General features: G+C 40.7%; 1 protein-coding gene across 3 annotated transcripts in view; it reads right to left on the reverse strand.

Moving 5' to 3' along the window:
* Positions 1-374: 374 nt before the first annotated feature.
* LOC113060797 (plasma membrane calcium-transporting ATPase 1-like) overlaps positions 375-15,214 on the reverse strand; it is a 35,034-nt gene continuing 20,194 nt past the window's right edge. Inside the window, exons 3-22 of one of the 3 annotated variants that reach the window (XM_026230010.1) lie at positions 14,971-15,168; positions 14,611-14,868; positions 14,277-14,402; positions 12,258-12,419; positions 11,573-11,611; positions 10,108-10,263; positions 9,533-9,747; positions 8,980-9,222; positions 7,265-7,506; positions 6,568-6,805; positions 6,243-6,422; positions 6,072-6,159; positions 5,869-5,975; positions 5,567-5,758; positions 4,686-4,899; positions 4,374-4,585; positions 4,156-4,263; positions 3,782-3,970; positions 3,325-3,411; positions 375-1,660 (exon numbers count right to left, since the gene is read on the reverse strand). In XM_026230010.1, the coding sequence (XP_026085795.1) occupies positions 1,331-1,660; positions 3,325-3,411; positions 3,782-3,970; positions 4,156-4,263; positions 4,374-4,585; positions 4,686-4,899; positions 5,567-5,758; positions 5,869-5,975; positions 6,072-6,159; positions 6,243-6,422; positions 6,568-6,805; positions 7,265-7,506; positions 8,980-9,222; positions 9,533-9,747; positions 10,108-10,263; positions 11,573-11,611; positions 12,258-12,419; positions 14,277-14,402; positions 14,611-14,868; positions 14,971-15,168 (3,584 nt within the window). In that variant the 3' untranslated portion in view covers positions 375-1,330. The remainder of the gene's footprint in view (positions 1,661-3,324; positions 3,412-3,781; positions 3,971-4,155; positions 4,264-4,373; positions 4,586-4,685; positions 4,900-5,566; positions 5,759-5,868; positions 5,976-6,071; positions 6,160-6,242; positions 6,423-6,567; positions 6,806-7,264; positions 7,507-8,979; positions 9,223-9,532; positions 9,748-10,107; positions 10,264-11,572; positions 11,612-12,257; positions 12,420-14,276; positions 14,403-14,610; positions 14,869-14,970; positions 15,169-15,214) is intronic. The other 2 variants (XM_026230005.1, XM_026229998.1) reach the window with 2 other exon arrangements.

A 15,214-nucleotide genomic window follows, 5' to 3' on the forward strand; every position in this document is an offset into this window, starting at 1 on the left:
GCAGTCTGAGATGTTGTCATTTCTGCATAAAAATACAATTTATATGGTCTGTATCAAAATGTTCCTTGGGAATCTGAAATAATGTACCCTGTGCTGCGATACCATTGTTACATGAATGTTGTCTTAAATTCATGTTGATTCCTTTGTGTTTCCAGTAATTCAGGTCTTAAATATAGTTTACAACTAATTGCAGTTCAAATATATATATATATATATGAACTGACAGCAATCTTTATGGAATATGAAGGAAAATATAAAGTACAATATTTTTCAAATGATGAACAAAACACTTTTTTGAAAGAATGCCCCCCCAAAAAAGCAACAATTTACTCATTTTCCTTCTTTTATTTTTCCTTTTAACTGAGACAGAAATTTACTACCTTAAAGACAATCTTAAGTTAAAATACTTTTACTCTTTAATCATTGCATCTTTTTCAATTCAATCTGCTAGCCTGAGTAAACAAACTTAATGATACATTGGCAGGAACTTAATGTCTTGATGTCAATCAAGTGACAGTGGACCATTTCAATAGTTAAATAACAGATGCATTCATTCTTTAAAGGCGGACCTGGTGCGGCCTCCACTTCAAAATCACACCATTAAAAGCGTGAAGACTCCAGCTCCAGCCATTTCAGATACTCTTTAACTTCCAAACGAGAATGAGAGATGAATCTCAGGACTCTTGGAACTTAAAATAAACCCAAAGATTACTTTTAAGGGGTGAAGTATGAGAAAGTAAGTATGAGAGGAGATTTATGGACTGAGATCCTCGTCTATGGCTCCCTCCCCTCACCAGTCCAAAGAAGAAACCTCCCATGGCCCTCAATACCTCTACTCACTGCTATACAAGCTTTAGTGTTATCTATTTGGCTTGAAGGTTCTATGTATCTACAAATATATAACAAATAAAACTTGCAGGCAAAAATAGTTCGGTTTCCATAGAAACGCCCTTTTTTTTCCTGAAAATACAGCAGTATCTGAAATATTTCTCTTATTTCATTTGTCCCCATTTCTCTGCATCAGGAAGCCCTTCCACCAACAACCAGAAAAAAAAAAAAGTATCTACAAACTTTGTAAACAGACCGGTCTTCCGAGGAAAAAAAAATAAAACATAAATAATTATTCAAAATATTAACAGCCAAATGATGCAGAAATCATTGTTTGAATAAGCAAAGGGCAAAAAGAACAAATGTACAACACCATCCAGATAAAGAGAAGCAAAAGCTAAGCTCCCGAGAGCTCCTTGGCTCTGGCTCTCTCATCCAATGAGTTCTTTAGTCTCTGTGGAGAAGAGCAGGTGTTGTGTGTCACTGCGAGGGGCGGAGCTGATCAAAGGGACGTCTCTAGGCTGTGCATGGGGCTCCCGGGAGCTGAGGGTGTGGCTTGCTTGCTGGGATCCAGGAAGAGGTGGATGCCGCTATCTACGGCGTTATTGTTCTGATTTGGCGAGGGTGGGGGAGGCGGAGTGGGCGTGGCATTTCTCTTAATGGGTGCGTCGTCCTCTGCATCGGTGTCGTCGATGAGGGGGATGTGGGGCTCTGAGTCCTCTATCCGGAACTCCGGATGGGTCATGAAGTTGTGGATGGAGGTGCGAGACTCTGGCTTCTCCAGGCCCTCATAGGGCGAGAGCGAGCTGCGGAACGCATTCACCACTCGGATCTGCGGGAGAACGGGATGCAAAGTCAGCCTTGACACTCACAGAGATTTACTGCTCATTTACACACACACGTACAAGACAGGCAAACAAAGTGAAACATCACTTTTTTTTTTTTTTTTTTTTTTAAGTATAGATTAAACCAAAGACCAAATGGGCTGGTTTTAATTGATGAGTGGAAAGCAGTGCGGTTAGCGCACCAAAACCATTTTAGAGTGTGTGAGTGGTCAGATGTCGTGCACGACTCTTGAAAACCTGATGCTTGTGTTACGGTGAGGTTATCCTCTGACCAAGGGACAGAATATCCTTTCTCAGGATTGAGAAATAAACTGGAAAGAACTTGGGTATCTTCTCAGTTGTAAATCACAGAAAGCCAATTTTTCAAAATGCAAATGAGGAAGAGACAGGAAGAGAGAGAGGCAAAGGTAACCCCAGAGGACACAGCTCAACACATGAGGTTAATATTTTCAGGCATGCTTGTATTGGAGGGGAAGGATCGATCACTGATTATGTTGTGAAGTTGAGACGCAAAACTTTAAAGCAGCCAAGCAAGTTCAAGCTAACCAGCACAACTAAATTCACAAACAGTCTAGAGACTGGACCCATGCAGAGCAGCGCTACCTTGAGTTTCAACAGAGGTAAACCTTTGAGTATAGCCCATGACACATTTCACAGAATCTAAGAAGGAATATGCAGCAGTCAGTGTTGTACCCTGTTTCCAAATGTGTTTTTCATTAGACAGTAGACAGTTTCAAACAGAATACAATGTGCCCTGAACAGAGAAAAGTGGTTTGTGGACAGCCAGGACCTAATAAAAGATGAAAATATTTATGTGGTTAGAAAATCGAGCTGAATGACAAACAGTAACGACATGATTCCACCAGCTTTTCATCCAGTCGCAGAATTTCCCTGTAAAATAACGAAGTTACATCAATATCATCATACATCAAGGACAGACAGAGAGAAAGAGGATGGATGATAAAACTGGCACGGAGTAAAATATGTGACAACGCAAGAAAGAGGAAACAGTGTTGAGTACAGACATTAACGCAAATGTCGCAGAATGAGTGAACGAACATCACAAGAAATGTGACGAACTACAGGAAGAGGAGAGAGAGTTCATTTTTGTCTAAACTACAGCACATCTTGTTAATCATCTCGTTTGATCCTACAGATACTTACCAGAGCGCCACTTTAAAAAATGTCCCACAAACCCATTCACAAGACCAATTTGGTCGGGTTATCATTGTGACCATGGGCGTATACTCAAAAAATTTACTGGCAGTAGACTAGGAGCCTGGCGAGAACACGCAGGACTGCAGACACACCAGACGGGATTAGACATCGACTCTTCCTTGGTGAGAACCCAGCAAAAGCCATCAAACACAGACACAGAAACCTCAACCTCAACACTTAAGATGCACAGCCGTTAACACTGAGAAGCAATGCGGAAGATGTTTCCAGATACATTTCGTTTCCAACAAGAGAGCGAGAGAAAGAGAGAGAAGGAAGGACATAAGGAGAAGAATGAAGACCGTTAAGCGAGAGGAGGAAACGTTAATTGTCATGCACTAATAAACACGCACTCACACCCGACAGTGGCAGAAGCGGTGTTGAAGGCAGTAGCAGGGGATAAGGCTACATGTGTAGGGCTAGAAACATTGGTTACATCGTGCTGTTGGCTGGTGCTGGAGGGCTGGCGCTTGATGGCCGCCTGAAAGGAAATTCCGCTCTGGAACGCACTCACAACATCCATCTGGAAGGAATCAGAGAGTGTGATAGGCCCAGAGAACGCACAGGAGAGAGAAAAACAGATTAAGATGAAGAAGTGAGAAGAAGAGTGATAGAGAAAGAAGGGCACCCATATAAAAGAAGACAGGGACAGAGCAGCTGAGAGGAAAAAAAAGGCACTGAATTAAAAGAACCTGACCTGACATTTGCCTTTAGCATTGATCAGCTTATTGCACTGACAAACTGCATTAATAAACCCTATTCCACCAGTAAAAGGTCACCATAAGTGGCAGATCGATTGGAACGAGTACTAACTCAAACCATAATCAGAGAAAGGGAAATGAAAAGGGTTCTGGAGCTTGGACTGTAGAGCTGTGCAGTTTTCAAGAGGTTACCTGAGTCTGAATGCGGTTCAGGCCTCTGAACCAGAGGATCTGCCCCCTGCGTAGCTCTCGCTCAGCATGGTCAATTTCCTCCAGGTCATCCAGCTCCTCCAACTCCTCGTCTGGAATTTCTTCCTTCTGCGTTCCATGACCAGCAGTCTTCAGGAACTTCAGCCGGCTCGTTGGGATCGAGGAGATGATCTGAATGAGGGCATAGATGTAAAAAAAAAAAAAAAAAAACTAAATGCTCGAGTCTAGTAATTTAGTTCACTGCCTTTAGGGGGCACTGCTCTATAACTCTCGAGGAGTTTGGAGTTGTGATTTGGAAGCAAGTTACAAGGAGCTGCTTTGTATAACATAGGGAGGAAAAGTTGGATGATGCTCACCTGTCCCCATAGTAGACACCCAAAACCCAAGAGGATGCACCATAGCCACTGCTCAATGCTCAGCCCCACACAGCTGAATGGCTTTCCCCCAAATTGCACAATCACAATCTAAGTGGAAAAAAAAAAAGTAAATAATTTTTTTAATTTATGATATGCTTATATCACACCAACATATGTATCTGCTCTGATTATGGGCATTCCTACAGCAATGTGTATACCTGAATAGCAAAAGTCCCAAAGACGATGGAACAGAAGATCAAGTTGTTAAAAATGCCTTCAAAAACATTACGTTCCCCATGGATCTTCCTTGCATTGATTTCATTGAATAGCTGCATCATCACAAAGGTGTTAAAGACAATGGTGTAGTGCTCAGAGGGAGGAGCGTGAAGAGGGGCATAACGTCCATTGTCAATGTCGAACATCTTTTCACCTGAGAAATGAGCAGAAAGTAAAAGATTGTAGTGGATGTTTGCTTCATGCTATTATAATGTGCATGACTTGGCTCAATCACATATGCTGTTAGTTCTTACCAGCAAAAAGTAGAGTGAAGATGATAACGAGCTGGTAGACTGCATGACCCAATATGTTCTTCATCATCGTCCGGGAGATGAGGGGTTTATTACGACCGTAAGGCTTCCTCAGCAGAAGTGATTCAGTGGGTGGTTCAGTGGCCAAGGCCAAAGAGGCAAATGTGTCCATAATCAGATTTACCCATAACATCTGTACAGCTTTCAAAGGAGAGTCCTGTGAGAGTGAGAGAGAACAGGAGGTGACCGTTCTGACCTCATTCACTGCTGCCACCTTCATAACATTCAAAAACACCCTCTCAGCTGTGCATTTGCATGAGTACTGAATCATTCCCCAAAATGTTTTGTATGTCCTCTATAATTCTGCATTATGAATTTAAAGATGTGAATGCTGAGCTGATAAAAAGATTCAGATTTGACAATAATTAGTAATAAACATGAGCAATTTCCAGGGAAAATTACATACAAAGCAAGCAGAACACCTGAGGCTTGAGGTGACATACAGCCTTGGCTACTGACAGCAATGCAAAGTCTACATGTAATCCTCCCATTCATTACGCAATAATACAGGACCTCAACTGCAATCAGCCTGCCTATCATTTCATTTAACAGAGGAGAGCTGGCTCATTTCGGACTGGTGCTTTGCCTGTGGACAGCAGTGCCCGGCCCCATGCTGGCTGCCTGCAAGTCTTCCTGCCTCAGACTAACAATTTCCAATCACTACACACAGGATGGGTAGCAATCAGCTGTTTCCATCAGCCACCATGGTGCATCCGTTAACACGCAATCCTTCACATAGAGCTGCACTTTTTAGCTTAACAGCTTCGTCAGCCTCAACTCTGTCATTTTGCTTCATGCTAGAAGATACATTTTTATAGTGATACCTGTGTGATGCAAGCTCCAGTGAAGGCCACGATCACAGCCACCACATTGACGGTGAGCTGGAACTGGAGGAATTTTGAAATGCTGTCATACACGTTCCGCCCCCACATGACGGCCTTGACGATGCTGCTGAAGTTGTCATCAGTGAGAATAATATCAGAGGCTTCTTTAGCCACGTCTGTGCCAGCAATGCCCTGAGAATAAAAGGCACAATGTATAAAAGCTATTCGAAACTAAATCTAGCACAAAGAATCCTTGGAGGAATCATTTTTCTTCTGTAGCCATGTCAGGCAGACCCACATACCATGGCAAACCCAACATCGGCCTTTTTTAAGGCAGGGCCATCATTGGTGCCATCTCCTGTTACTGCCACAACCTGCCTCCGCTCTGTAACAGTGCTGTCAATTATACCTGAAGGAAAAGACATGCGTCAAGACTAGCAGCATGACATTACAGAGCAGAATTATACTTTTTATTTTCATGCTTAAGAAGCGAGTCTCTAAGCACCTTTGACTAGTGTATGCTTGTCTGTCGGTGAAGATCTCGCCAGCACCCGGAGTTTAGGCCATATTTTGTCAATCCGCTCTTGTTCAATCTAGAAAAAAAAAGGTATTATATTATGAGCTTGTGAGTTTGTGTTTCTTTGAGTCCTGCTGCTAAAAAAATTGTGCCTCTCACCTCTCCCTTTTCATTACGGATCCGGCGGTTGAACTCTTTGCCCTCCATGCAAAGAAAGTCATCTCCTGGCTGCAGGATGCCACATTTAGTTGCTATAGCACGGGCAGTGTTCAGATTGTCCCCGGTGACCATGCGCACTGTGATTCCAGCACGCTGGCACTTTCTAATGGCATCAGGGACCTGAGCAGAAAAGAATAAGGGAGCGTGACTGAGAAAGCTTACTATCTGACATTACATGCTAGTGCAATAGTCTCTCTTGCTGAAGAACATAGTTTTGTGTACTTCTCAGTTAAAATAATTCCTTTTAAATAGCTGAGACTTGTACCTCTGGTCTAACTGGGTCTTCAATGCCCACGATACACACACAGGTGAGCCTGCTCAGGATTTCGCTCTCATTATCCCAGTCTGGTTCACCTTCAGAGGCAGGAAAGTCCCTGTAAGCCAGGCAGATGGTTCTCAAGCCCTCAGAGGCCATTGGTTCAATCACTCTCTTCACCATGTCATCTCTGTCCCTGGGCCGAAAAACCTTTGCCTCGCCCGTCGCAGTAAGGATTTTATAACACCTGGGTGAGGAGAGAGCAGGTAAGATATCCAACAGCTCACAGCAACTGAGCCATCCAAGTAATTTCTCCAGGGAAATCTATCAGTAACACAGCCTTTGGGCTTTAGAGGGAAGTGAAACATTTGATCTGCCAATCTAGTTTGCTGACACAGCTCTCACATGCTTCTTAATGGAAAGCACTAGAATACTTATCCTAGAACAGTGGTTCTCAAACCTGTCCTGGAGTTACCCCTGCCCTACACATTTTGTATGTCTCCCTCAATTATCACACCTGATTCAAGTCACCAGCTCATTAGTGAAGACTGCAAGACCTGAAGTGGGTGCGTCAGATATAGGGAGGCGTGCAGTGCTGGGGGTACTTCATGGAGAGGTTTGAGAACAAGTTCACATCAAGTTCAAAGATGTGAATTTGTGTCAGGCATTAAAAATGACCACACATTTATGACTGAGGATGGCATACTTCTTCAGCAGAATCTCTGAGGCTCCTTTGCTGAACATCCGGTAGCTTCCGTCAGCATTCTTTAGCACGGTGCTCATGGATTTCCTGACGGAGTTGAAGGTGTAGACTTTGTAAAGCTTCTCTTCAGGGATTTCATTGCGGATTGCATCATAGTCTTTTTTCAAGTCCATGGTAAAGCCCAGCAAGGCACATTCAGTTTTGTTGCCAACCTGACGATTCAGGCCACCCTCTTTCTCAGGGGACTGAAAAAGATGATAAATTATTACAAAAAACACTAATAAAAAAAATAAAAAAATGTTTATGCATTAAAACACCTTGAGATGTTGTGCAGTATTTTATTCAGCCATTGTGCAAAAACAGCCCATGAAGCACCACTGCCAAATCAATGGTAATAATGTCTGTTATTTAATTTCAATGATTTCTGACTCTAAATTAACTAAGAGCTATAACTGTGTTGTTTACTTAAAGCTTGTGAGATTCAGTGTTATTGTTATTATTTAGGTTTCATGTAATATTATATTTAAGCTTTAATTTGCCAAACCATTTTAATTGGTTTAGTTAAGAATAACAATAATGGTGATATATATATATATATATATGTGTGTGTGTGTGTGTGTGTGGCCTGGGCAAGTTAACGCATTATCATCACATTAATTGATTAACTCCGACAATTATTTTATTGCACGTTAACAAAGCTTTTTTTTTAAATTATTATTATTATTACGAAAGTCCGTTGCTCATTGGCTCTGAATACACATACAGACAAATCATGGGGTCACAGGAGGGGATGCTCCTGATCAAATTATTTAGGCTAAGCATCAACATTCACAAACCACTATCCACTGTTTATTTTTAATAGAAAAGATTTTTAATGCAACAAGCTCATAATCATGACTTTATAATTTGGAAAAAGGAAGTTTCCAATAGTATGTGAAGACAGCAGAGAAGCGCTCTCGCTCAACACAGTGGAGGAAATCGTTTTGTTAACTTTGTGGTTTAATAGAAAAGATTTTTAATGCAACAAGCTCATAATCATGACTTCATAATTTGGAAAAAGGAAGTTTCCAATAGTATGTGAAGACAGCAGAGAAGCGCTCTCGCTCAACACAGTGGAGGAAATCGTTTTGTTAACTTTGTGGTTTATTATTTTGAGTCGTATGGGAAGTAAAGCAACATTAATTTCCAGGTGTGTCTGTGTAACAGAGGTACCATCCTAGTAGTTTTGTGCACGCATGAACCATATTTTAGTTTTACAAAAAGACGACAGTGGGTGTGGGCGGAATGGGGGGCTGGGGTGTGGTTGGTTGGTGGTTATAAAATGCACTGGCGACTGAAGAAAGTAAATTTTGAGTGATTCAGAAATCCTAACCAGGCACATTTTTTAGGTCCAAAAAGAGGTCATGTCCAGGAAAAATAGGAAATATGGTCACTTTAACATCATGGCAATGTACAACATAAAGTACATCACGCGCTAAACACTTAACGTAATGTGCACATGCTCATAACTTATGTACATCAAGCAAGCTTCTATGCATAGGCCACGAGTTGGCAAAATAACACAGAGGGAATAATATGGAATTTTTTTTCCCAGAAAACTTCTTGCACAATATAAATTCAAGGACCTGCATCAATGTATGTTTATTTTCAAAAACTTTCCAGGGTCTTGGAAAAAAAAATATATATATATAATATATAATGCTTGCCTAGGGACTCACCATGATTTTGGTGGTGTAAGCACAGTTGACACTGATGCCCAGTATGAGCAGGTCCATAGTGCTGGCAGGAATGACATCTGGCTCAGGGACTTTCTTGTAGTGCTTGTCAGCAATAAAAACCTGAACAACTGTCATCCGGTTCATAGTCAGAGTCCCTGTTTTATCTGAACAGATGGCTGTGGCATTGCCCATAGTTTCGCAGGCATCAAGATGCCTGACCAAATTATTGTCTTTCATCATTTTCTGCAAAGTAAAACAATGAAAAAATTCAGATGGAATGAGGGAAGGGGGTGAGAGACAGATCAACAATAAACAGAGCGCAGGATTAAACATTAAAGTCCACTAATCCCCAATTAAATGGCAGAAATCCAGAGAAGCAATATTACTGTAACTGCAACAAAGGCAAGTTAATAAATGCAAAATGATATGGCAATTCATATGATTATTGGATCAACATGTACTGTATTGACTAACAAAGTCTAGACAGAGGGCTAATGTCAAAAGATGGTAGGTAGACACCATAAACATTCAAACAGAAGATGTAGGGTCATACTTTGACAGAATAAGCCAGCGAGATGGTAACAGCTAGCGGAAGACCCTCAGGGACGGCCACCACCAGCACGGTCACACCGATTATAAAGAACTTTACAAAGAACTGGATGTAAATGGGAGTGCACTCTTTTTCCCAAGGACGTTTCTGGATCCAGAAAGTGTTGACCACGAACAGCACCACCAAGATGATCACTGTGATGGCTGACATCACCAGACCTGCACAGGAACACATACATTAAGACCTCAAAAAAGCACGTGCTGCACAAATCTGAGGTCCCAGCAAAAACCATCACTGCTGTGAAATTCACTTGACAAATGCAGTTTTCTGTAATGTGTTGATCTATTTCTTATTGAAACCAGAAGTTTGTTAAGCCATCCTTTTTGAAATAGCTGACAGGCTTCTTTGGCGGGATTCTCATTCTAGAGAGCATTTGATTGGACAATAATCTGTGTATTGCAGGCAGAGTCATCAATATATTTGGCCAGTTCTCCCAGATAAGCATCTACCTTCTAAAGTGATATTTTAAGTTTTAAGAGCACTAGCATAACAGATGATCTCAAAGCAACCATGCTTACCTGCTTTTCCAATTTGGACCGCTAATTTGGTCAGTTTCCCTTGCAAAACTGATTTCTCTTTCTTTGGCAAGTTGGATTTTCTCTTCTCGTCGCCCTCAGCCCCTTCATCACTGTTTAGAGGTTGCATCTCCACAGCAGCACCATCCTGGGCTTTAGCTACAAATAGAATAAAAGAAAATTGTGAATAAGCAGTGAATTTGAGTGGGGACTATGATTTTCTCCTCACTTGGACCACAGGAAGCATTTTCTAATAAAATTGTGGTTTCCCTCCCGTGACAAATATAATTAAGTGAGCAGATAAATTAATTATAAAAGTCATTATAAGTGATCATTTTATTACAGTCAGAGAGAAAACAGCTTAAGATCATCCTCACATTTAGGTGCCACATGCAAACCCATGTGACCAAGTATCCTAGGAGATATAAAACCTCATCTTCGCACTCCGAGGTCCTGTCCATCACTTATCACTATCGGTTATAAAAGAGGACATGCACACACTTATCCTGATCTCAAGGCGTCGCTCTGTGTTCTGAAAGTACAGCCTGCCAGTGAGGTGACATCAAACAATCAAAGAACTCTGCATGCGTGCAATCATACAGACATGTATGCAGCAGGGCATCTCTGTATATCACTGCTATAGCATGATGCAGCCGGCCTGTGTGCAGGATTTAACCGGTGATGTGCGGTAATGTAACTGTGTTTGAATTAGCAGGGTGTAAGGTGCGATTTGAGACTGCTATTCTATCGTTCCGTGTTGCTGCGCTCTACTCACAGAGCTCTAGTGCTAGTCTGGTGGATTAGAGCTCATTTCTGGCAGGGCGATCTGTAGCTGGGGCTTCAGTAAACACAGGCATGCGCTACTTTCAGAGTAAACACTACAGAGTTGGTTTCTGAACACAGGGTGGCCTGATTGTGGACTCTTTCCTGCTTGGGCATGTGATTTTAGATAATAGGATTGCAGGGAGACAGGTGGCGATATCTAAACATAGCTGCACATTATGAATTGGTAATGTTTTTAAATAAATTCTCTTATACCTCACCAAGTCTACATTTGATCAAGACAGTAATATAGTGAAAAAAATATTACAATTTAAAAAATAACTGTTTTCTATTTTAATACATTTAAAAAAAGGAATTCATGAATGTGTTGTCAAAGCTGATTTTTCAAAAGCTCCAAAAGCTTGAATCACTGAATCCTTGCGGAATAAAAGTATTTAATTTTAAAATATCTTAAACTTTTGAATGTAGCGTTATAATCAAACTCTAAAAAAACAGACTAATTTCTTATAGCTTCACACATGCACACTTCCTTGCACCTCACACTAGTGTGGATAAGCTTTAATGAAGATCCGATAGCACTAATGGGTTTAGGCGATGTATTTAATGCAGGCTGCAGCATGTAAGAGGCTGGACTTCTAAGCCAATATGGTGTTCATTATCTCATTAAGTCAATATGGTTGCTCACCTTTCTTTCTGTTCTCCACAGAGCCATCTTGCTTTTTATCTGGAGAAAAAGAGAGAAAAATAAGCCAAATAACAAACCCTCACTAATTTATTCATTATGTACCATTATGCAAGCGACGGTTGTGCAGCGCACATTTAAACATATTTCCAATTATGTAAATCTTCTCTTTGATTTTGCAGAATGAGAAAAGGCCCTCGAATATTTACGAACAGATGTGTGCCACGACCTCATGATATTTTTTTAAAACCAATGATGTGGCCAGACCACAAGTGCACAAAATTGCACTGAGGTGCACAGCCTCTGAACAGCAACTTGGGGCCCAACCTTAGCAAGTACTGAAATATTCATGTATCTGCAGGCACTCATTTGGAGACCCAACACGTGAGCCACGGGCTTCAGATATGCATTAAATGGCAGTTAGGTAATGGAGCGCACAAGAAATAGTTACATTTTTCTGAGTCATTGCTTCAGACATTTTTTACCAGACAGAAAAATACTTCAAAATAAAAAATAAAAAACTCCTGTTTGACAAAAGCACACTTTCATGAATGCTGGAGTGCACACACGCAAGCCTATTCAATTCATTTCTCTGCAGCCAAAGTAGCTACAGACTGAAAAGGCCACTGGTTTGTCTATTTTAGCTTTCAGAGACTGACTAAAAAGACTCAGAATACAGACAACTTACTTTTCTTCTCTTTCTTTCTCTCTTTCTCTTTTTTCTTCTCCTTCTCCTCCTCATCCTCATCATCTTCTCCCGCCCCCAATAACGTGAAGATGATTCCAGTTTGGGAATTAACTCCGACAGCAGTGACAAGCATTTTTCCAGAGCCCTCCATGACATGAGTACCTGCAGAGAGGAAGATGAGGTGAATAAGGGCCAGACGAAGCACAAGCTAATCATATTAGTGCCAATATATTCACGACTGGATGTAAAACTCTAACACACAGCTCAGTTTGTGACACATCATTAGTTGTCTAGAGTGTTTTTTAGGTGTTAAGTATGGTTTCAAGTATTTTGACATAAAAAGAAACCTGATATTAAGGCAATTATAAAAATTGCCCTAACAAAAGGTAAAATGTAACTGATAATTAATTCCAGGGCCAAATTTTGCCTCTTAAATGTAAAAATTAATTTCTGACCCTGGTCCACATTAAAACAATAATGCTAGGTTTATTATGAGCATGTGCAGCAGTTATGACATTTGCCACTTTAAATGCTTGAGCTTGTTAAAGCCGTATGGATTCTGATTGGCTGTCAGTGTTTTTAACATTCATAATCTGGAAAAAGTCATTTTGAAATTGATTCTGAATGTTGTTAATATTACAGTTTTGGTGTGCACTAAGTCTGTTGCTGTGAAGGAATTTCCCTTGCGGTAATCTTGAGTGGCTCAATAGCGTGGTATATGGTGTAATATTTGTGTGTGTGTTTATGATATAACAAGGTCATTTTCAAAAACCAATGAAACCTAAACCAAATAGCATTGAAACAGGAAGTTAAGTAAACAGAAGAGAATGACAAAATAGCGATTCACATAACAGAAAATAAACTTCACAATAAGATCGTAAGCCTTTATGTATAACTGTTCGTTCTGATCCTCGAATCTAACTGGACAAGAGACTTTCTATTGAGATTTTCACCTGTGCGTTCTAGACTCTAGTTCATTCAACTACACGTTCAAAACTTCTGATTCATTCAAAAGAAAGACGTAATGAAACAGGCTGCTGAAATCATTTTAACTTTGCTACGTTAGGAGGCTCAGCTGACCAGCAATGTGTCGATGCGAAGACAGATTTGGCTTTCCTTGGAAAGGACAACCTATTTTCACAAAAATATATGACTTGCAAGTAATCGCTTTCTCTCATTCGCTTCTCCCTGTACAAATCAGAATGGTACACATTATGTTATCATTACTAATTTATTTAATATTCAGTACACATGCACTAAGTGTAAATTGAGAAGGAACCCTATGAAAAAATAAAACGCTAAAATTGTGGTTGTTGTGATTCTTGCATTCCTCTGCGGTTTGCACGGTATTCCGATATTGTGGTTATTGCGACAGTGGATTCAATTTTTCTTAAAATTTAGAATGGTTTTTTTATATCTCAATAATATATTAAGATATATATATCACTTTTACCATTATAGAGGTCATCCTTTGGGTGAATAGGCCTTTAAACAGGAGGTCTTCAAATCAGTTGTATATTATTGGGCTCTTTGGACAATGGTATTTTCTCATGAGTATAATGAGTGGCCATTTTTTGGGCCTTCAGAAATTGGTTTAACACAGCTCTGGATAATTGTTTAAGCTTGTGAATGGGGTCTATGAAAAAAAAATTTGAGGGAGAGGTTTCTGCTGGGGTAGACTCAGCATGCTAACGCAGGCTCTGCTGGAGACATGCCCACTCAGGATCACAAATCCCCCCTCATCTCCTCTGGGATAGCACACAGCAATGTCATTCTATCAGAGGATCAACTGGCTTTCATAAAATGGGATTAGCTGAAGATGTGCAATAGCCTCGCTGAGAGGGAGCAGGTCCTACATTGCAAACATCTGAACTCCCACATTGGACATGTATTTGGTTTGGCTGAACTTTTCGCGTAGAGGTGAGACAGGACACAGAGAATATTCTAAAATGTTACAGGATTGTGCAGACAAACGTTGCTGTTGCTGCAGTTGCTGTCGATTGTAACTTCATGTCCCACCTGACAGCAGCAAAGGATCTTTCTCCATCGATTTCTTCACATGGTCAGACTCTCCAGTTAAAGAGCTCTCATCTATTTTGAGGTCATTGCCCTGGATGAGAACGCCATCAGCAGGCAGGAGGTCACCTGATGAAGAAAGCATTCCATCACAATAATGTACATTACCGTCAGCAGTTTTTGAATTTTTTAAAGGTGACTATACAGGAAAAGATCATTACTCAACACCAGTAAAATGCAAGACTGGTAGAGTTACATTTTTAAACGCTAAGCTCATACTCGTGGTTTTCCTTCCAAGAAGGAAATGAAAGCTATCTGCAAATTTATTTCTGCTTACCATATTTAATTTGTGCAACGTCCCCTACGACAATCTCGGCCACGGGGATCGGAATGACTTGCCCTCCCCGAACCACCGTAAACTTCTGCTCTTGTTCAATGCGGCTCTGTAAGCCACGGAACTGTTTCTCTTTGCTCCAGTCATTGAAGGCCGTCACAAGCACCACACAAACGACAGACAGGAGGATAGCTGCTCCTTCTATCCATCCAGCCTCAGCTTCTCCTTCATCCCCTGCTCCACCCGCTGCATCCCCACAATCTATGAAAAAATACAAACAAAAAATAAAACTCCGTTCAGAACCACCTGAAATTGAGATCATGAACTATAAATAAGACTGAAGGAAAAAAATAGGTTACTCACTTTTATTTTCTGAATCCGGAGGTTTATAAAAAGAAAGGCCTAAAGAAACTATTGCTGCCACTTCCAAAATAATCAATGTTACATCTTGTAATGCTTCCCACACTAACTGAAGAAAGGTTTTTGGCTTTTTCGGAGGTATAAAGTTCTGTCCAAATGCTACTTTTCTTTTTTCAATATCTGCAGGCTGCCCACTTAATCCTGGAAGAAAAGAGTGAGAAAAATAAAGTATTAATTCAAGTAAACA

Source organism: Carassius auratus, chromosome 4 (assembly GCF_003368295.1).
Source record: "Carassius auratus strain Wakin chromosome 4, ASM336829v1, whole genome shotgun sequence".
Taxonomy (NCBI): Eukaryota; Metazoa; Chordata; class Actinopteri; order Cypriniformes; family Cyprinidae; genus Carassius; species Carassius auratus.